Source organism: Onychomys torridus, chromosome 6 (genome assembly GCF_903995425.1).
Source record: "Onychomys torridus chromosome 6, mOncTor1.1, whole genome shotgun sequence".
Taxonomy (NCBI): Eukaryota; Metazoa; Chordata; class Mammalia; order Rodentia; family Cricetidae; genus Onychomys; species Onychomys torridus.
Window position 1 is genome coordinate 22,828,875 of NC_050448.1, and position 21,469 is coordinate 22,850,343.

At 38.4% G+C, this 21,469-nt stretch overlaps 1 protein-coding gene across 1 annotated transcript; it reads left to right on the forward strand.

The window, feature by feature from the left end:
• The first annotated feature begins 8,691 nt into the window (after window positions 1-8,691).
• On the forward strand, window positions 8,692-18,239 carry LOC118585589 (heterogeneous nuclear ribonucleoproteins A2/B1-like). The gene is given in 4 exon segments (XM_036190271.1): window positions 8,692-8,759; window positions 17,265-17,600; window positions 17,602-17,728; window positions 17,877-18,239. Coding segments are annotated over 4 exon segments (894 nt in total).
• The last annotated feature ends 3,230 nt before the right edge of the window (window positions 18,240-21,469 follow it).

Below are 21,469 nucleotides of genomic sequence, written 5' to 3' on the forward strand. Positions count from 1 at the left end.
TACACCAATGGATTGGTTTTGGCTTTGCTCTTAAGGCAGTCACATTCTCATTGTCATAGTTTTTGTCCTAGCTACAAAGGACTGCATCTTTTGCAAAGACTCTGAGCTTCCCTTTCCTATTCATTCAGTGATGGTGGATCATCTCTCCCATTTTGAACTTTCTGAAGTAAAGATATGAACATCTTTTACTTAAGAAATTTATTGATTCTCCCCCCCACCTGCCCCAAAAGTGTTTTACCCCTAGGATATGTTTAATCAAAGGTGAGTGTAAAAAGCCATCTTTCCTGTCATGTTCTGCCAACCTGGATCCACTAACTAACATCTAGCATGTGGTCATAAAAGAAGAGGTATGTGCTGGAACTCTGCAAGGTTGCTTTTAGACATGCTATTCACAATTCTGGGAATGTTGAATGATTTACAAGGTAATTTTGTGTTAATTGAAGAACTGAGAGGAAGTGACACACATTCCTAAGATAATCTTGTGATGAGAAGGAATGAAAAAATGGAACTGAGATCTGGATTGGAACCCTGTTTAGCATAATGGGTTGAAATAAAAAAAAAAAGGTCATTAGAGGCTTTTCTGATAAACATTTTAAGTAACAGTAGGTCATGCTATTAATCTCCTAAGACACCCCTTTTATCATGACAGTGCTGTGGATGATTGATTGATAAATAAAACACTGATTGGCCAATAGCCAGGCAGGATGTATAGGCAGGACTAGCAGAGAGGAGAATGGGGAGAACATGAAGGTGGAGAGGAGGAGACGCCAGCCTGCCATCCAGGGAGCATCATGTAAAGGCAGCAGGTAAAGCCACAGAACACGTGGTGACAAATAGATTAACAGATATGGGCTGAGTATAAGAGTAAGAGCTATTCTTCAGTTGAAGGGCATCTAGGTTGTTTCCAGGTTCTGGCTATTACAAACAATGCTGATATGAACATAGCTGAGCAAATGCCCTTGTGGTATGATTGAGCATTCCTTGGGTATATGCCCAAGAGTGCTACAGCTGGGTCTTGGGGGAGATGGATTCCTAATTTTCTAAGGAAGCGCAATATTGATTTCCAAAGTGGCTGTACAAGCTTGCATTCCCACCAGCAGTGGAGGAGAGTTCCCCTTGCTCCACATCCTCTCCAGCATAAGCTGTCTTCTGTGCTTTTGATCTTATCCATTCTGACAGGTGGAAGGTGGTACCTCAGAGTCATTTAGATTTGCATTTCGTGGATAATTAGGGATGTTGAGCAATTCCTTAAATGTCTTCCAGCCATTTGAGCTTCCTCTGTGGAGAATTCTCTGTTTAGTTCTATAGCCCATTTCTTAATTGGACTGCTGGGCATTTTGATGTCTAATTTCTTGAGTTCTTTATATATTCTGGATATCAGCCCTCTGTCAGATGTGGGGTTGGTGAAGACCTTTTCCCATTCTGTAGGCTGTCACTTTGTCTTGTTGACTGTGTCCTTTGCTCTACAAAAGCTTCTCAGTTTCAACACGTTCCATTGATTGATTGTTTCTCTCAGTGTCTGTGCTACTGGTGTTATATTTAGAAAGTTATCTCCTGTGCCAATGTGTTCAAGACTACTTCCTACTTTCTCTTCTATCAGGTTCAGAGTAACTGGATTTATGTTGAGGTCTTTGATCCACTTGGAATTAAGTTTTGTGCACAGAGACAGATATGGATCTCTTTTCAGCCTTCTACACATTGATATCCAGTTATGTCAGCACCATTTGTTGAAGATGCTTTCTTTTTTCCATTGTACATTTTTGGCTTCTTTGTCAAAAATTATATGTTCATAGGTATGCAGGTTAATGTCAGGATCTTCAATTAGATTCCATTGGTCCACATGTTGGTTTTTATGCCAGTACCAAGCTGTTTTTATTACTGTAGCTCTATAGTAGAGCTTGAGGTCGGGGATTGTGATGTCTCCAGAGGTTGTTTTATTGTACAGGATTCTTTTGTCTATCCTGGGTTTTTTTGTTTTTCCATATGACATTGAGTATTATTCTTTCCAGGTCTAAGAAAATGTGGTACATATACACAATGGAGTACTACTCAGCAGAGAAAAACAATGACATCATGAGGTTTCCAGGCAAATGGATGAATCTAGAAAAAAATCATCCTGAGTGAGGTAACCCAGACTCAAAAAGACAAACATCGCATGTACTCCCTCATAGGAGGATACTAGATGTAAAACAAAGATGACTAGACTGCTACTCACAATTCCAAGGAGGCTACCTAGAAAACAGGACCCTAAGAAAGACACAGGGATCGCTCAATGATAGAGAAATGGATGAGACCTACATGAACAGCCTCGACATGAGTGGGGGTAGTGAAGGGCAAGGTTCGAGGGAAAGAGAGCTTAGGGGAGCAGGAGATCCCAGCTGGATCAAGAACAGAAAGGGAGAACAAGGAATAATAGACCATGATAAATGAAGACTACATGAGGACAGGAAGAAGCAAAATGCTAGAGAGGCCCCCAGAAATCCACAATGATACCTCCACTGTAGACTACTGGCAATGGTCAAAAAAATGCCCGAACTGACGTAGTCTGGTGATCAGATGGCCAAACACCTTCTAACAGTTGTGCTGGAACTCTCATCCAATAACTCATGGAAGTGGATACAGTGATCCTCGGCCAGGCCTCAGGTGGAGCTCCAGGAGTCCAATTGTGGAGAAAGAGGAGGGACTGTAAGAATGTGAATTATTGAGACCAAGATTGGAAAAGTATAGGGACAAATAGCCAAACTAATGGAAACACATGAATTATGAACCAAAAGCTGTGGAGCCCCCAACTGGAGCAGGCCATCTGGATAAGTGAGACAATTGACTAGATTGAACTGTTTGGAAGACACCCAGGCTGTGGGACCGGGACCTGTCCTTAGTGCATGAGCTGGCTGTTTGGAACCTTGGGCTTACACAGGGACACTTTGCTCAGCCTAGAAGGAGGGGTCTGGACTTGTCTGGTACTGTATCTACCAGGGGATTCTTTGCCCTGGAGGAGATTGGAATGGGGGGGGAGGGCCTGGGGGGAGGAAGAAGTGGGGGCAGGAGGGGGGAGGACAGGGGAACCCATGGCTGATATGTAAAATTAAAACACAAATATCCATATAAAAATAAAATTTGAAATAAAATTTAAAAAAAATTAAAAAAAGAGTAAGAGCTAGACAATGGTAGGCCTGAACTAATGGCTGAGCAGTTTAAATAATATAAGCATCTGTATGTTTATTTTATAAGTGGGCTATGGGACTGCCAGGGCTTGGCAGGACCTGGAGAGAAAAACTCTAGCTACATGACAGAATAAAATCTAAGGAGTAAATCTCACTGACTCCTCTTGCTCATGATTATTTATTTCCCACTTTTTAAAAATAGGCATTCTTTCAGTACATCATTTCCTAAGATGTAGCATAGCCATCAGAAGAGTATGTGGTCAGGTGTAGCTTCAGGTTTCTAATATCCTTATGACAGGTCTGTTAGTAAAAAGAAAAAAATAAAACAGCTTGCTTCCTAACTCTGCAAGCAAAATTCAGGGAGGTTTTTTTCACCTTAATAGGTCTGCATGAACATTAGTATGTCCAGAGAAATGATATAACTGAGCACTGAAGACTGGCACACCCGCTATTGCTGTCCTGTGTTGGTAAGGATGGGTCTTCCCATAGAGAGGGACTGTTCCATTAGCACAAGGAAGTCAAAAGGCAAGTTTAATGGTAAACCAGAACATTTATCTTGTTTGGAAAGCTAGAGTGTATGTGTGAATGATAAATATTTGAAATTAGAATTGGGGACTCAATACAAGCATGTGTCTTCATCAGAATGTAAGACAAGCAAACAGAAGGCATATTCATTTACTTCTTCAGAATATCAGTTTGTACCCTTGTTGAGATGTCCTCATGTTGTTAGCTTTTACATATGATCAAACCTCATGTAATTCCCTTGAAGTTACTTGAAAGCTCATCATCACTGTGACACAAATTGGTAGTTTCTACTATGTATGTATTGACTAAATTCTCTAAAGCTGATTTTGTGTGTTATTGCCCAATACAAAGATGACTCTGACAACAATGGAAATAAAAACCTTTCAAAGGAATCTCATGTGGTCACACATATTGTTTTGCTGTAATGGGATTCTGTTAATATCAATACATTTCTGAAAATCTTCTCAGTTCACATGATCAAAAGGAAATAGAAGAGAAATAAGTCCCTGAGTACTTAATTAGCACATAAAAAATGTATTTGAGAACAGAAGGAAAGAAAGAGATGTGCCATTTTCTTAGCATTTCAATTCCTTTGAGTTCTGCAAACTTGTTAGTTATTACACACACAGCTAGATTATCTTCAATTTATACATATCTGATTTTTTCTGTCTGCTCAGTGTATTAATAAAACATTTTCCTATCTACAACTGTGACAATTATTGCACACTGTTAATACCTGTATGTATGCTTATGTACATATATACATTTCCAGTGCCTATGTTGAATGTTATCACACATTTTCAGCCAAGGCAATCTGGTACAGAGGCCAACTGTATTCTGTTGGCCAGTGAGTCTTTGTGTACTGGGCTGCAAATGCTCTCAGCAAAAATCATACTTTCTGGACACAGGTCGGGGTAAATTCTCAAATGCATTATTTTTCCATTGCATCTTGCTGCCATTTATTTTGTTCACTGAAAAATATCCCTGACTCCAAATGGAAATACACAAAGAAAAATAAAATGAAAAATCCATTTGGCAAAACTACATAGAGATGCAAAGGAAAGTCTTGAGTGAGGCTTAAGGTATAGAGTGTAGACATGTAGTGGTAAATTTGTGATTGGTTGCAATCTGATAATCATGACAGTAATCATAAGAATCATTACACATTGGAGAATTAAATAACAATTGAATAATTGTTATTCAAGTGAAACAAGTAATCAGAATGCATTTCAATGCTGTATTGTGATTTTTTGTGTTTGGAGAGAGTATAATGACAATTTTTGGTATTTAAGTATACTACCATACATAAACCATTGATCCCTTAGAAATGAATCTGATGCCTTGAAGAAAGCATCCTCTTACTGTCAGCTCAGACTGTAACCCAAAAGGGTGAGTTCACTGGTTGTTGAAGGCCACTGAGTAACTGTCTTCCTGATAGACATGAAGCTTGTAGAACTATGTGGCTCAGAAGATTCACAAGACTTAAGAGACTCTTCCCAGAGGTTGTATAAACAATAAATACTTGTTGGGAAAAGGAGACCAGTCATTGGTGGAGCTGCCTGAAAGTTTCCCAATGGACTCTAGAGATACAGCCATCTTGAGTCATCACAAATTCTGTGGTGTTTTTGTTTGTTTGTTTTTTTTGTTTTTGTTTTTATTTTTTTGATAATGAAGCTGTCTATGAGTCACTCATGATCCTTTAGGTAACCAAGTAATCTCATTGGCTTACCAAGTTGGACTTAGATAGAATTGCTACTTTGTTCCGCTGCTTCCCTTTCTATCTCCTGCTAACTGGCACTGCTGTGCATCTCTCTAGAAAATTATACAATTGCAAAGTTAAAAATTATAATCAGGAGATAAGAAAGGAAGGAAGGAATGCCGCTAGTGCAAGCAAAGAGAAACCTGGAGATAACTTTCAAAGCAGCATACCTCCACAGACAAAGAAAGGAAGGTCTTTTATTGGGGAAATGCACATTAATATAAGAGTGACTCACTACATTGAGAGACAAGACCATTCTTGAGCATTCTCAGTTGGAGATCATGATGCATTCTTGTTCAAATATGGTGGAAAGGATCTCCTCCATGGTTGAGAATTTAGCATTACAGCGAGAAAAGTTTACTGAAGATGACTAAAAGAGTGAGTCAGATTGAGAGTAATTTTGTCTAGGTAGTTAGAAAGCAGACCAGAAGGACCCAGCTCTTCCCTAAGGCATTTTGGGATGCTAGTATAAGCATTAGACACTGTTTACCAGGGAAAATGTTAATTTCACATAGGATCTGTGTTGAGACAACTGCCCACTATTTTTATTCTTCCAAATGATGGAAGCCGTCATAGATGAACTGCTTGACTGTTTAATTGACCACTCACAATGGGAAAATAGAGACTGATTATGGTCACACTTACTCGCTACCAGTTTCCAGTCTGGTGGAAATGTAAGCCTTTCTTGAGTAGTCTGGCAGCAACCAAAATTTCAAATGCTGCCACTTTTCCTGGGAGCTCATCAGCTGTCAAAAGCAAATCTTTATGGCTTATTTGAATGGTAATCAATGACGACCTGTAACTAAAAGAACATCTCAGACTATGTGAGGAAACTTCAAGTTAGCTGTAGATGCCTTGTGGATACTTCCCTCATAACACTGGACTTGTCACAGCTGTCATGGCCACTAATGGGGCTATCTAGTGGCTTACCCAATAACTTGTAAGAGAAACCTCAGTGCATTCTTGATAGCTTCAGATAATCTTTATATGACCCTGCCTGTAGTGGTCCAGATGGCCTTGTTCATACTTTGGATTTCACTTTGTGGTCATGAAAGGGCTCCTCTATGACTGTTTCTGAGAGCTAGAACACCTTCTTGTAGCCAGAGGGTTTCTCCAGTACTGCCCAGCCCTGCAGTCCCTCAGCCGCTTATAAAGTAATCACTCAGAGGCTTATATTAATTACCAATGTATACTTTATGGCAGGCTTCTTGCTGGCTAGCTTTTTCATCTGAAATTAACCCATTTCTGTCAATCTGTTTTTTGCTATGGGGCCTTGCCATTACCTGTCTGCTGTCATTTTGTTATTCCTTGGGCGGCTGGCTTGCATCTCCTCTACTCTCCTTTCTTCTTTCACTATTTCTCTTGGATATTCCTGCCTGGCTTCATCCTGCCCTGCCATAGGACAGTGCAGTTTTATTTATCAACCAATCAGAGCAACACAAATTTACAGCATACAGAAAGACATCCCATAGCACTTCCCTTTTCTGTCTAATCAAAAAGGAAGGCTTTAGCTTTAATATAGTAAAGTTATATATAACAAACAATTAATAAATAAGAATTATAGTTATATTATCTAGTCTATTTGGATTTAGCAAAATTGAAGAAAATATTCTATCTATCCTATATTTGTGAGTCTTAATTTCATATCTAGTTTATCTTTTATCATAACCAAGGAAAATTATAATTATAACTATTTAGTCTTCAACTACAGAAAATACCTCAGAAGGATATAATACTACCTAAGTAAGAAGAAAGTGCATTGTAAGCAACTTCCAAAAATCTAGAATGACAGAGACAGTTAGCTACCTGGACAGTCACCCAAAGTTCCTCTGTAATGTTGGGGCATTTATCTCTAGCCTATAGCCCTAGAGTCTTTTAGTTGCTTCTCCCTGTGCCTGTAGAATGTCTGGCAGTCTCCTCTGTGAAGCAGGAAACTGAAGGAATATTTTACCTTGTTTTGGCAAAATTTAGTGGTCATTTTTCTATGGGTCTTGCATATATAATTTATATAACATACTGTCAAGGAGTCCAGGCAAGAGCACTTCTTTGCCCAGCAGGTCATTTTGTGCCCAAGAAGATAAACACCATATGGAGTGTCTTTGATGCCCATCTTCCTCTTTGAAGTAAATTGGTGCTGCCAGTAGCAGATGTGTCCAGATGTGTCACTGTCCAGAAAGTTTGTTTTTCAAACATTTTAAGTGCCATTTTCTTTATGTCTTTGAAGTGTTTGAAGATTACCTACCTAATTGAAATATATCTATGTATACCTAAAAATCTTAACTAACATGACTATAAGTTTGATTATCCTGGATGACTATTCATCTGTATTTCTTAATTATATATTACAATTTTAAGTGAGCTGCATAAACATAATACCTTAAACAAGAGTAGAAATATACATACAGCATAACAAAATTAACATTAAATTTGTAATAAACTAAAATCTATAGCAATGTAAAATATTTTAAATAAATTGCTGCTCGTTAAAAGTAGATTCAATAATCTACCCTTTTATCCTATCATATCTATACTATCCAGTTTTCTTTTTTAGAAAGCTATTGCATTTATAATCAACCCCCTTTAAATAAAAATAAACATTTATAAACAATATTTTGGAAATTTGGGCAGAGCTTCTCCTATTGCTTCCTGCTGATTGGGGGTGCTGGTAACCTTATGTGGATCCTGAAAAAATTAAAAATTATAGTTAAATCTTGGCTGTAGTAGTCTGTGAAGATGGATCATCTCAGCCAGTTGCTTTGAATGCTTTGAAGCCGATTTTGGATGTTAGATCATCTGGGCCATGATATTATCAGAGACCTTTTAGGGATCTTGGCTGATCAAACCATATTAACCTGGAAGAAATCCATAGGTTCTCATCTTCTGTGGAAACAAAATAAGAACCTCTTTTCCAAAGCAATATATCCTTAGAAACAAATTTTGAAGTATATATACTTCAGTCTTTACAATCAAATTTCTTTCTGCAGTTAAAAATCCCAAAGACAGTATAATCCAGACTCTGTGTGATTTCCATCTTTATGTAGGTTTTTTTTATATTACTTTTATTGTCCCTTTAAAGACTTTATTTTTTTAAAGTTATCTATTTCTTTATATAACTGTCCTTTTCCTCTCTCTTCCAAGCCTATGTACATATTTACATATAATATAAACCATTTAGAGGTTTGTTCCATCAGAATCTGTCTTTTGTGTATCTATAACCCTTTTCTGATGATTGCAAACTGAAGCATGGCTAAGATAGAAGCAGCATCCCTGGCTGATGACTCCACCCACTTCTTCTTCCCAACATGGCAGAGGTACCCAGGAGAGTCACACTTAACATGTCAACTCTGGGGTCCATGCTGCCATCAGGTAGCATGCACCTGGCCCATAAACTCTTTTTGTCTGTATGAGTAAAAGCTAAATTCACCATGCAGTGTGCTGTGCAGCTTGGAGACAGCTCTGTGTACCGATGTGGGAATCCACCATGCTGTGCTCAAGCCTGCATACTGCAGCATCTCTGTACCTTGGCATCTTTTGTACTGCAGCCCACATGAGACATGAAGTAGGAAGTTATTTTTGGCTCCATTTTAGAATCACTTATTAAATCCTCTGAGGTTTTAGGTGGAAACTCTTGCTCCACGTTGGGCAGCCAAATGTTGGGATATATCAATGGAGTCTATTTAATGATCAAAGGAACTTATTTGGAGGTTAACTCACAAGACAGAATAAAGGAATTTCTTACCAGACTCTAGAAGGGTGAGGCACGGTCCAATGTGATTCTCTGACGAGTTCTGCCCTGGTCTGTAAATGCATTCAACAAAATGAGGTAGTGAAGCAAAGAGAGAGGGGGCATATGTGCATCCCAGGTCTTAGGGGTCCCCAGTGGCCATGCCCCAGGTGCAGGTACCTCAAGGTCATAGAGAAGTGTAACAGCTACAGCTGCCTCTCTGGGATGGTGCTTCAGCAGGGCATGGCTCAAACAGCTATCTACTACACCTTCTTACTGGTTATGTAAACATCATTCACCTCACTCTCCATGGATCATTCAGTGTCTTCCTTCTTGTTCACAACCTCTCTGTGCTGCCAGGGTAGGTTTCAATAAAACCTCTCCAAATAAATGCTCATCTTTATCACAGGTAGAGTGGGCCAAGCTATTTGTACAAAACACTTTTAATCCTTGTAGCTGCGAGCTCCAGGTATACCTAGCTGAATTGGTGAGAGGGTAGCTGAAGAGTTCCAGAAAGCAACAGAACTGAAACTGGAGATAGGAAGTGCTATAGAAGTACTAAGAAGACATGAAACTGTGGAGAAGAGAACAGAGACCCAAAGAAGCGAGGGTACAAAAAAAAAAATCCAATACTGTAGAGGCCTCAGAGAGCTATAGTATTTGGGGAGCTATAGCTGCCAGCCGTTGGAAGAATTCTAGGGATCCCCTGATGTCTAAAGGCTAAGGGCTCCAGTATTAGAGCTTACAGCTTTAGATCTAGATACTGGGTTCTGGACTGCTTGTACATAAAGTCTGCAATATAAGCTTATGGCTTTAAGAATGCAGAGCTATAAGCCTCTGGTTCTCAAGGCTCAGAGCTATAAGCTCATGGCTTTGAAAACTCAATTCATAAGGCTATGGATCTTGGAGTTCCCCCAAGGATACTATCGTTAGGGCAGTTATTCATTGTCTGTTTGTGATATCCATCCAAATGTATCAAAGGAACCCTCAGGTGATCTGTGACACTTGTGGGCCCCTCTAGTCCCTCTAGAGGGCTTTATCTGAAGCCAAAGAGATGATTGAATCCATAATTGTTAGTTGGAGGGGAAAAGCTCTTCTACCCAGAAGCATTGACAGTAAATGCTGATAAAGCCAGTTTGCTTCTATTCACTTCAACACAGTCACTCTGTAGTTTCCTTCAGAGTTTCATAAATAAAAAAAATAATTAAATGAAGCTCAAGACAATGACCTCTGTTTTAATTGGATAATCTATATATTTTTTTTGTGTGTGCACCACAACATATGTGTGGGGGCCAGAGGACAACATCACCTTCTTCTCCATGATACAGGGTCTCTCTGCTATCTCTCGGGCTTTGGGGGATTCTCCTGACTCTGCCTCCCATCTCACCATAGAAGCACTGTGATTACAAATGTGTGCTACCTTGCAAGGCTTTACATGTATTCTACAGGTTTGAACTCAGGTCCTCACGCTTGCGTGGCAAGCACTTTAGCTGCTGAATCGTCTCTCCCTAGTCCAAGATGACTGTTTTATGCTGGATTATAAAACCATAATTCAGGATCTTCATTTAATATATGAATAATTATTTTAAATAACAATTGTATTATTAAATAGCGCATATTGTGTTGAATAATAGATTTAATGCCTTATACCATTACTAAAGAGCATAATTTTTATAAGCTGCCTAATATTTTCAAAGCTTTAAGGCAGGATTTTATAGGATTGATGTTTATGTATGAATTATTTTTAAAAAATGACCACTTCCTTTCTTCTTAAAATATTCTTTACACAAACTCTTTTGAAAGCAAAGTATATCTATAATTGACTTTTTTTTTCTATGACAGTATTAATTACAGCTGGACTCTATCTTGACTTCAAGCAATACCAGAAATTCTTTTTAGTGGCTGCAAAAGAGGAAAATTTAAATTAAAAAAAAAAAACACTTTAGTTAGCATTCCTTTTCCTCTTTCCAAAAAGGAGACATTGCTGCAATACTAACTTTTTAATTTATACTTAATGAAGCACAACAGTGATTTCTAATTGCCATTCATCTTAATAATTAATGAAATTACATTGTAAGGATTTCTCTATGTACAGACTGTTCTCAATGTGTCCAGTGTGATTACTAATGAAGAAAGGACCACAGTGAATGGTACTTGACAAGGTTTTGGAGTTGGCATTCACTCCATGGGGAAGCTTTGGATCTCTGCATTAACTAATGAAGACCTGAGATCAAACACAGAGCCCTATGGAATGCCATCTTTCAAGGTAGCATAATAAGCCTGAAATGTCAAGTGAAATCTCTTAAAAATGGAGTTTAAGCTATAATAATGGCCCATCACAATGTCAAGCTAGTTCTCCAAGTGATATATATTTAAGATTGATGATTTCAAAAGCCCAGGGAAGTGAAGGACTTCTGGAAAAAATGGCTCAAAGCAAATTCTTGATCCCAAGTACAAAAGAGTAAACTTAACCAAAGCTGTCTGTCATGGAACCAAGTTGTCTTGTACCATTACAACAACACTCACACAGCAACTGACTCAACTAGAAGACAGGACAAAGAAAGATGGGAAAACAAAACCCTGGGCCACTCCTTAACGGCAGCTGTAACCAGGTAGCTGAACTCTCTCTACACAGGCATACTGCTAAAGTGTTACATTCGAGGTCTGTCAGGTAGATTACACTATCTAACAGATTACAGATTTTTGACTGTGGAAAGTATGGTGCACAAATGGATAGGCTGGACATTCTATAAAAAGAGCCATCTCCAGAACCCATAAAGTTGAGCTTAGGGCAGATTCCTGATCAAATAAAATTAATTAGCATCATCCTAATAAGAACAATTCTTTCTCTGTAACAGTCTTTTGGAAATAGTAATAAGACTTTAAAAAAATCTTCAATCTGAGTCTCAACTCTAGTGTAGGCAGTAAGAACAGAGCTGTGAAAGCTGTGAAGTCTGTGAACTGAACACTCAGTACTTTGCTTTGGAGACAGAGAAGGCAAAAAGACAAGCTTATGGAGAATAATTAATTAAATTCAGAAATAAACTTAGAATATAAAAGTTAGCTCAGTGGAAAAATTCTTTTAATTTTTACTAAATTAGAAACAATTTAAAGACTGAAATGGAAATGTGTAGGTCCCTTCCTTGAGGAGGCTGGTCACTTTTATTGAGTACTAGGGGGTTTAGTTGTTCTGATTACTCATTTCTTTGTGCTTTCATTCATGTAATTACTTATTCATTGATTGATGTGTTATTTTGTCCATCCATTTAAATAAGATTTCTGCTATTTCTTAGGTCCTGGGTTAGATATTGAACACTTGCAAGTGTGTGCAGCAGTGCCCGCCTTTGAAGTACTTAAGTTGATTGACAAGCACAGAAATCAGTGTTATAATTATAATAAAATGTAGTACAATTTAATATGCTCAAGAGGATCCCAGAAGTGTTTAAATCTAGTTATGCCACTGAGAAGAGGATGGTCAAGGCACCTTTCAAAAAGGGCGTGCTATTTGATCTGTTTCCCATGATGAGTTGAAATTTATCAGGGAAACTACAAAATCTATACTTAAACAGAAAGACTATTTCAAGGAACAATGACATTTGCAGGTAATTAGAAATGAAAAATTTGAGTCTAATTTTCTATTCTACTTCACATAATTGCATATTCCAGGCAATAGGTAATCAGATTTATATGCAGTGAATGAGAAGATCAGTAAATGGAATGATACTTCTTAGGAAAAGAGTGAATATATTTAAAAAATAATGGCAGTCTTGATTCTAAGGCCAAAAAATACAAGTGAAGCAAGCTACTTAAAAAGCACTGAACTTTCCTCTATGGTTATTTAATAATTACCAAGCAGGATGTGTTAAATGAGGGGGTCATAGTTTCTCACTAATTAGTAACAACCAGGATACATTTATTTCTTCTAGGTATGCTCAGTGGGAATCCTGAGAAGGAGCTTTCTTCCAGAGGAGATTTAGAGTATTTGCAATGACCTGGAGAAGCCAATACAGAGAAAATAAAGTGTGTGAAAAACTATAAGGCACTAAGAAAATGAGAAGTTAGATTCTTGACCATCCTTCAGAAGTGCTATGCGTGGGAGTCTCTGTGACCCCTGGCAACCATTATTCTGCTCCCCATTTCTGTGATGTCAGCCTGTAGAGTCTACAGAGATCATGCAGCTGTTTTCTCTGTGCCTGGATTATTTGGAAAATATCTTGAAAGCTCAACTATTTTACTATTATGGTTTACAGAGTACTTTTACTTGTTGGAAATATTGTTATTGGTACCAACTTCCAGGGGAGACTTAAAGTAGCCAATGGATTCACTTTATTGATAAAATAGTCTATTACTAATATATTTGGTTCTTCTTTAATAAACAAAGCAGAAGTATTGCCTTAGGTATTTTTCTTGTCACTGTAACAAAATATCCAACAGAAGAAATCTAAAGGAAAGAGGATTTATTTTGGTCCATCATTCAAGAAGGATACAGATTATCAGAGCAGAGAAGGCATAAGGGTGTGGCACTATCTATGAGAGCAAGAGCTTGCTGGGGAGCTTGTTACATCTTGAGGGATCATGAAGCAGAGAACCCCAGTAGCAATAGGGTGGAGATTTGGGGGGGCTGTAACTTATGAGGCCTGTCTTTGAGAGACTCTTATGGTTTCTTTTAGGTCCCACATTTTAAGGACTTAACAACACCCTATAAATAGCTGCCAGCTGGAAACTAACCCTTCATCCACAAGCCTATGGGGACCTTTCACACTGAGACCACAATCAGCATATGTGAGAACATGCCTTTGTCAAAGATTCATTTCTGGTTGTTTTTTTCTCTCTCTCTTCAAATAGATTCCTGGTTTTCACGAATAGAGCAATTTAGATTTTCAGGCAAAAGGTTTGGTTGACTATAATCTTAATTTGAGTTTTCCCCACTGCAGATGTTGAAGGTAGTGTCATTTGTAGATTCTTTATTTGTAGATGTCATCTTAGAAAGCAGAGGTGAGGCAACAAAGAAGAAAAGCCAGGAAGAAGTAAATCCAGTGTTAGATAATCTATGAAGTAGCTTCTTTTCATAGACAATATCACATTTTCTTTGGCAACTTGAGACGCCTTGCAATGTGCTAGTTTCCAAATTCTTACGCTTTGGTCCTAACCATTTGTTGTTCAGTACCAGTGCTATATATTCTGTGTGATGCACACATATCATAACTGGTAGTAAAGACAGTTCCCCATGGACCTCACACACTGTAGTTCAGAAGAGGTGTGCATAGGGGAAGCAATACAGATGATGTGAGCCCAAGCCAAGGCTGAGGACAAATGTTCAGAATTGGTGAAACCTATGTAGGGCCTATGACAACACTGTCAGTAGCTACAGCAAGTATGCAGTAAAGGGCTGGACAATTGTGTTTGTGAAAAGTTCAGTTTAAATATTGCATGTTCTTTAACATTGAAATGATTTACAAAAGTTTAATCCCAGAATTCATAGCTACTGTGTACTTATTGACTAACACATGGCAGATTTCACAGCCAGGCTCTACACTTCATCTTGTCTTCATTGTCAATACATTCTAGTAGCCTTTTCCTTCTTCCTCTCCTTTCCTAAGGGAAGAATCCCAGATCTTTTAGCATAAATTATTACTCCTCAAACACAGTCTCAGGATACCTCCATACTCTTTAAAAACTTGGCAACCTCAAGTGTTCTAATTAATACTCATTACATATGCCATATTTATAATATTAAGGATTAAAGTAAAAGTTGAGTTTTTTTGTAGTGTAGTTTAGAATAAAAACAATCACAAACAATTGCATGTTAGCAGCATTATTTCATTAAATATAACTTTATTTCTTCAGACTGAAGATGGTAATGAAAGACACTGAATTCTAAAACCTCCAATGTCTGCTGCATCCATAAAGGGAGCTATTACTCCATATCTGGCCTGATTAACTCTGCTGAGATATCACATGGAACACAAATTCTAGCAAACCCCACTCTCTGCCCATGAGACAATGGAGGAAAAAGGACAAGTGTCATCTTGCTATTACTTATGAGGTCACTTTGTTCTTGTATATACTCTGGGGGCAGTATCACGCATCTTTGATGTTTCTGGATGGCATTTTGAGAATTGCTGGGTCTATGTCCACCCATAGGTAGGTCTGTCTACTCTTATGGCCTAAATCTCATAACTCTTATGCTTCCGTCAAAGTGGCCCTCTTGTTGTCTTGTCCCCAATACAACTTCCATATTTCTCACATCTAAGGCCCTGCTCTCCAGTCTTCTCTTGCATGTTTGCTACCTGCTTAAATCATCCAATACTTTAAGGAAACTTTACCTACTTCTCTTACTTCTGCCTAGTTAGTGAGCACCATTTTATTCTTGCATAATTGATATTTACTTGTTTTATCTACCTTACAACTTCAAAACCTCATACCCCATAGTCTGTGTCTATGCCCAGTAGTGTAGTTAATAAATTCCATCTGAAAATATACTATTACTTTTGACTCTACTTTTTTCTGCCTGTTTGTTTTATCACCCAAGTATTTAAATCCAAATGAGTTTATCATGATGAACTGAGGCTTCATAAACCTGTAAGAGAAACTCAGATGTATGCGTGAGTCTGTCAGTCTTGAAAAGTGATATGTTGTATACATCTGGTTTGTTTGTGAACCTTCCCAACTATTTATGTATGATAGGATAGACAATTTTGTTTGCTAGGGAATGACAACAGGAAATGACAATATTCTTCTGAATGTGGGGAAAGGCATCATTTAAATCTTGGTTCACAACTATATGTTTCAGTCTTCGCATAAATCTGATATTAGAGTAATACGGTAGACAACAATACCATTGAATTTCTGAATTAAATGGTGTAGTTCACACACTGTAGTCTTGCTCATGCATAGTATGGCCAACACTGATGAACCTGGGAATTGGTTGCCATAGACTAGGCCAACTTAATAACATGGATTTCCCCACTTTCATTTTGGACACCTCAAATGGCCTTATTCTCTAATTCACTGGTTGACAACTCATGATCATTTAGGTGTTTCTAATGTATGAGATCATTTTCTCATTTTGCATGCACACATCTTACAACCTTAGAGATTAATTTCTCTATTTTCTTCCTGTCCTTCTAGGACAGGCCAGCAATTAAAACTTAAATGTCCTTTAAAAACTAGTCAAATTGAAATGTTTGGCATACTTAAAGGCAATGAACTTGCATGTTCTCACATTTTTACAAGTGGTTGCCACCACCTGTCCACTAATCCTCCTTAGACACACTTTATAGAGAAGGTTTACTACAGAGAATTTGCATGCTGATTAACTTCAAAGTCATAATGTACAACTAAGCCAGAGAGCTTTAAAAATAACTGATTTGGCTTAAATCAATGATCATTAAAATGAAAAAAATTAATTTTCAGCAAGTGTAAATTAGCACAACATACATTCATCTGCAGAACAAGCCTTTACCCACGGATAGGGACTGACAACTGAAGATCCTCCACTGCATTTATTTATAGAGCTGTAAGCACACAACAATATAATCCAGACACTGAATCCTTTCGGGTCATTTTCTGAAAGATCTTCTGTCAAAGTATTCCTAGATCGAACACTTAATAGATACTTCTGGTACAAGCGGAAGTTCTAGAAGGTTCCTTCCCCTTGTTGGAGGCATCTGCTGAGAGCAATGCAAGGGTTGCTGTGTTGATGCCTCTCATTGTTAATAAATTCAATGTGCTTTTATTTCCTTTTGTAACCACAACCTATTGCTGTCTCAACTTTCCTTCTAGAATATGTCATTACCCATAATTCAAGGACATTGCTAAACACTGGATACATTCCCCTCAACTTTTACTGGCCCTTATCTTGGTATTTCTTCCTCCTCATCCACATTTAATCCCATCACAGACTACAATAATGACAGCGATGTGTACATCATTTCCTTACTTAGTGTTAGTCTCCTCGGTACACTCCAGCATGCTTAAATAAAATCCTGCTTTCTATGTGCTTGGCTTATGCATATCTACCTATTTCTATGTAAGTTCCCACCCAGAATTAGAATCACACAGCATTCCCTTCTGCTACTGCTCTCCTAAGTGACTGTTTCATATCCTCTCTCTATCCTTTCCAAATCTTTGCCATTATCCTTAAATCTTTTCCTTGTGGATTTGGCTTTGTAACTTTCTCCTCCATGGCCGAGGTTGATGCTGCCATGGATGCAAGGCCTCATTCCATTGATGGCAGGGTGGGGGAGCCAAAACGTGCTGTAGCAAGAGAGGAGTCTGGAAAACCAGGTGCCCATGTGACTATGAAGAAGCTGTTTGTTGGTGGAATTAAAGAAGATACTGAGGAACACCACCTTAGAGATTATTTCAAAGAATATGGAAAAATTGATACTATTGAAATAATTACTGTTAGGCAGTCTGGGAAGAAAAGGCTTTGGCTTTGTTACTTTTGATGACCATGATCCTGTGGATAAAATTGTATTGCAAAAATATCACACCATCAATGGTCACAATGCAGAAGTTAGAAAGGCATTGTCTAGACAAGGGATCCAGGAAGTCCAAACTGTCTAGACAAGGGATCCAGGAAGTCCAAACTGTCTAGACAAGGGATGCAGGAAGTCCAAAGTGGACAAGGGATGCAGGAAGTCCAAACTGTCTAGACAAGGGATGCAGGAAGTCCAAACTGTCTAGACAAGGGATTCAGGAAGTCCAAAGTTCAAGGAGTGGAAGAGGGGGAAACTTTGGTTTCGGGGATTCTTGTGGTGGTGGTGGCAGCAATTTTGGACCAGGACCAGGAAGTAACTTTAGGGGGGGATCTGATGGATATGGAAGTGGACGTAGAATTGGGGATGGCTATAATGGGTATGGAGGAGGACCTGGAGGAAATTATGGAAGTGGAAATTACAATGATTTTGGAAATTATAACCAGCAACCTTCTAACTATGGCCCAATAAAGAGTGGAAACTTTGGTGGTAGCAGGGACATGGGAGGACCATGTGGTGGAGGAAACTGTGGTCCTGGAGGAAGTGGAGGAAGTGGGGACTATCGTGGGAGGAGCCCACACTGAGCTGCTTCCTACCCACCCTGGGCTTCACTGTATAAATAGGAGAGGATGAGAGCCCAGAGATAATGGAACAGCTTCAGGTTATCGAAATAACAATGTTAAGGAAACTCTTATCTCAGTCAAGCATAAATATGCAGTGATATGGCAGAAGACACCAGAGCAGATGCAGAGAGCCATTTTGTGAATGGATTGGATTATTTAATAACATTACCTTACTGTGGAGGAAGAACTGTAAAAAAATGCCTTTGAGACAGTTTATTAGCTTTTTTTAAAAACATATTTAATTTATTTTTTTCATATGGATATTTGTGTTTTAATTTTACATATCAGCCATGGGTTCCCCTGGGTCCCGCCTTCCCCCCAGCCCCCCCCCCCCATTCCCATCTCCTCCAGGGCAAAGACTCCCCTGGGGATTTGGCTCAATCTGGTAGATTCAGTACTTGTTATTTCTTTCTAGTGGTCTTTGTAAGAGTGTAGAAGCATTCCGTTTTTGATAATGTTAAATTTGTAAGTTTCAGGTGACATGTGAAACCTTTTTTAAGATTTTTCTCAAAAGTTTTGAAAAGCTACAGTCAGGACAAATCTCTCTCACCTGCCATGCCCATTGATGCTCAGAACCAACCAAGTGAAAACACACAGAAACTTACATTGTTTAGAAATTGTATGGCCGTGGCAGGCTTTTTGTTGTCTACTTCTTCTATCTTAAATTAACCCATTTCTATTAATCTATATTTTGCCACATGGCTCGTGGCTTACCAGTACCTTACATCTTGTCATGGTGGCGGCTGGCGGTGTCTTTCTCCACCCAGCCTTCAACCTCCCAGAATTCTCTTCTCTCTTGTCCTGCCTATACTTCCTGCCTGGCCACTGGCCAATCAGAACTTTATTTACACAGAGCGATATCCACAGCAGCTATTAGCCAGGATCATGGTGTAATAAGACATAATGTTTTTCCTTTAAAAATTTAAGTGCGTGTGTAGATTTTAAGAAGCTGTTGTACATTAATGATTTAATAAAATAATTCTAAAGGAAAAAAAAAGAAATGGAAGCTGTCAGAGTGTCAGAGTGAACTTCTACCATGATCCATGCCTTTCATTCTCTAACTTTGTCCTTCATTCCTTGAGATATTATAGGTTAATTGCTTGTGCTATGTGTAAGGCCAGTGCTCTTCTGTGTTGGACCTTGGTTTCTGGTCCTATTCAAGAACTATTTTTTTTTTTTTATTTCATTCTTAGATTTTTATTTCATGTTGGATCATTGTCATTGACATGCAAATATTCTGTTTCTTCTCTCATTTGAAAAGAAACTGTTTGATAATAATTTTATTTCCGGCCAATGTCCTATATCCTAATTATTTCTTATAGCAATAACAAATCCTTCAAAAGTGACCTCTAATTTTCTCTCTTCTATTCTCTTTCAACTCCTCCAATCGATTTTTCTTTCCTCCTAAGTGATTAGAAAAAACACTTAAGCTTACTGCTGTCATTTGTAACCTTTAATCCAACAATCAATTCTCGGTCTCTTTTAAAAAAATATTTTATCATTATTTTGTTGGTGTGTGTGTATGTGTGTGTGCATGCGTGCATGCACATGCAAGCATGTGGAAGTCAGGGGATAACCTTGTGAAATTTTTCCTCTCTTGCCACTTTTAGAAATACCCTGGGATCAAACTCAGGTTAACAGACCTTTGAGGCCTTTACTCACTGAGCTATCTCATCAGCCCCAGTTAACACTCTTTATCTTCTGTGTCCATCATCACTTGGCTTAATCACTGTTTACTTCTGGTAACACTCAGGCCCATCACTCTTAGTCCTTCTGCTGTTGGACTGGCTGCTCATTTCTGGCTAAGTTTCCCAAGTTCTGTTCATAGACCCTTCTTCATCTGAACTTGCTCTGTGGTGTTATCCCATCTGCACCCATGGTTCCAAAATCCATGCTCCTGCCATTTTTATTCCTGAGAGCTAATTTCCTGTGTTTTTGTTGATGACTAGGAGCTTATTGTGTTTTCACCTGCTTCCTCCTACCTGTATATAGAGTCACGATTGCTAACATATTGATTTTTTTTCCTTTTTCCCTCCCAACACCGATGGATGAGATTTATCTTTTGCAGAAGGCACTGTTGTTGGGATTACAAAGGGAATGGAAGAAGAAAAGTGGTTCTCAGAACCAAGGCTAGGAATGGAACGGCGGCACCTAGAAAAGAGGAGAGAAGCTTAATATTTGTTTTCCCAGTGACTCAAATAGTAAACATCACTGAGGATTCTCAGGGACACAAAGTGAACAAAGCTGTGAAATTTCAACTTAACTAAATATATTCTTGGATATAGAGTTCTGGGGATCATTTGATTATGGTCACTTTCCACACTGCTAATTAATGTTACAAATGAATAAAAATGTATGATATTTCATGTTCCTGAGGAAAATTATGTTGCTTAATGTTCTCATATTTTGCACACATCACATTATGCCCTTTGGATGGTTGCATACAATTCTGATGGCTTGTTCTCTTTTGAGGGGAGGGGACTCCTTTTACAATTCACTTAGTTCAATAGCCTGTCCTCTAAGTGTCTCCTTTTGCTGCTTTTCTGTGCTTCTAATGCCAAGTGCACTAGCTCTGGCCTGTCTGCAGACACCTTCCAGAGTCTTCTGAGCCTTTCCAGGATTGTTCCTAACATTACTAGCCTGGAAACTTCCAACACTTCCACAGTAGCGCCCGTGCTAACCCTAGTGCCACAGCACACTCTTCGGGCTGTCTGTGTCAGTGTCACTGGAGCTGACACTGGACTCCTCTAGGTTTGAACTTCGGAAGATGACTTTTCACTCTTGCACAGCATATGCTCAGGAGCTGCATTCATCTTGTTACTGCACCCACGTCCTCAGTGCATCTGAACATCAGGGTAATCTAGCAGTATTTTGACAGACTGTGAAGGTAATTGATAGTACATTTGTGTGTAAAATGTGGTTATATTTCAGCTGCACTGTTTGCTTGATGTGCATATTACAAAGTTTCAGGTTTTGTCATATTCCAGTATTTACCAAATCACCCCCAAAATATGTATTTCTAAGGTTAGATTTAGAATAGTATGTTAAAAGGATAACATAAAATGTATGTATGTATATATATATATATATATATATATATATATATATATATATATAGTTGGTGTTGGCAAATTATAATTATTATGGTTATTATTACTATTAAATAAAGGGAAGTGACCTAACATTAGTAA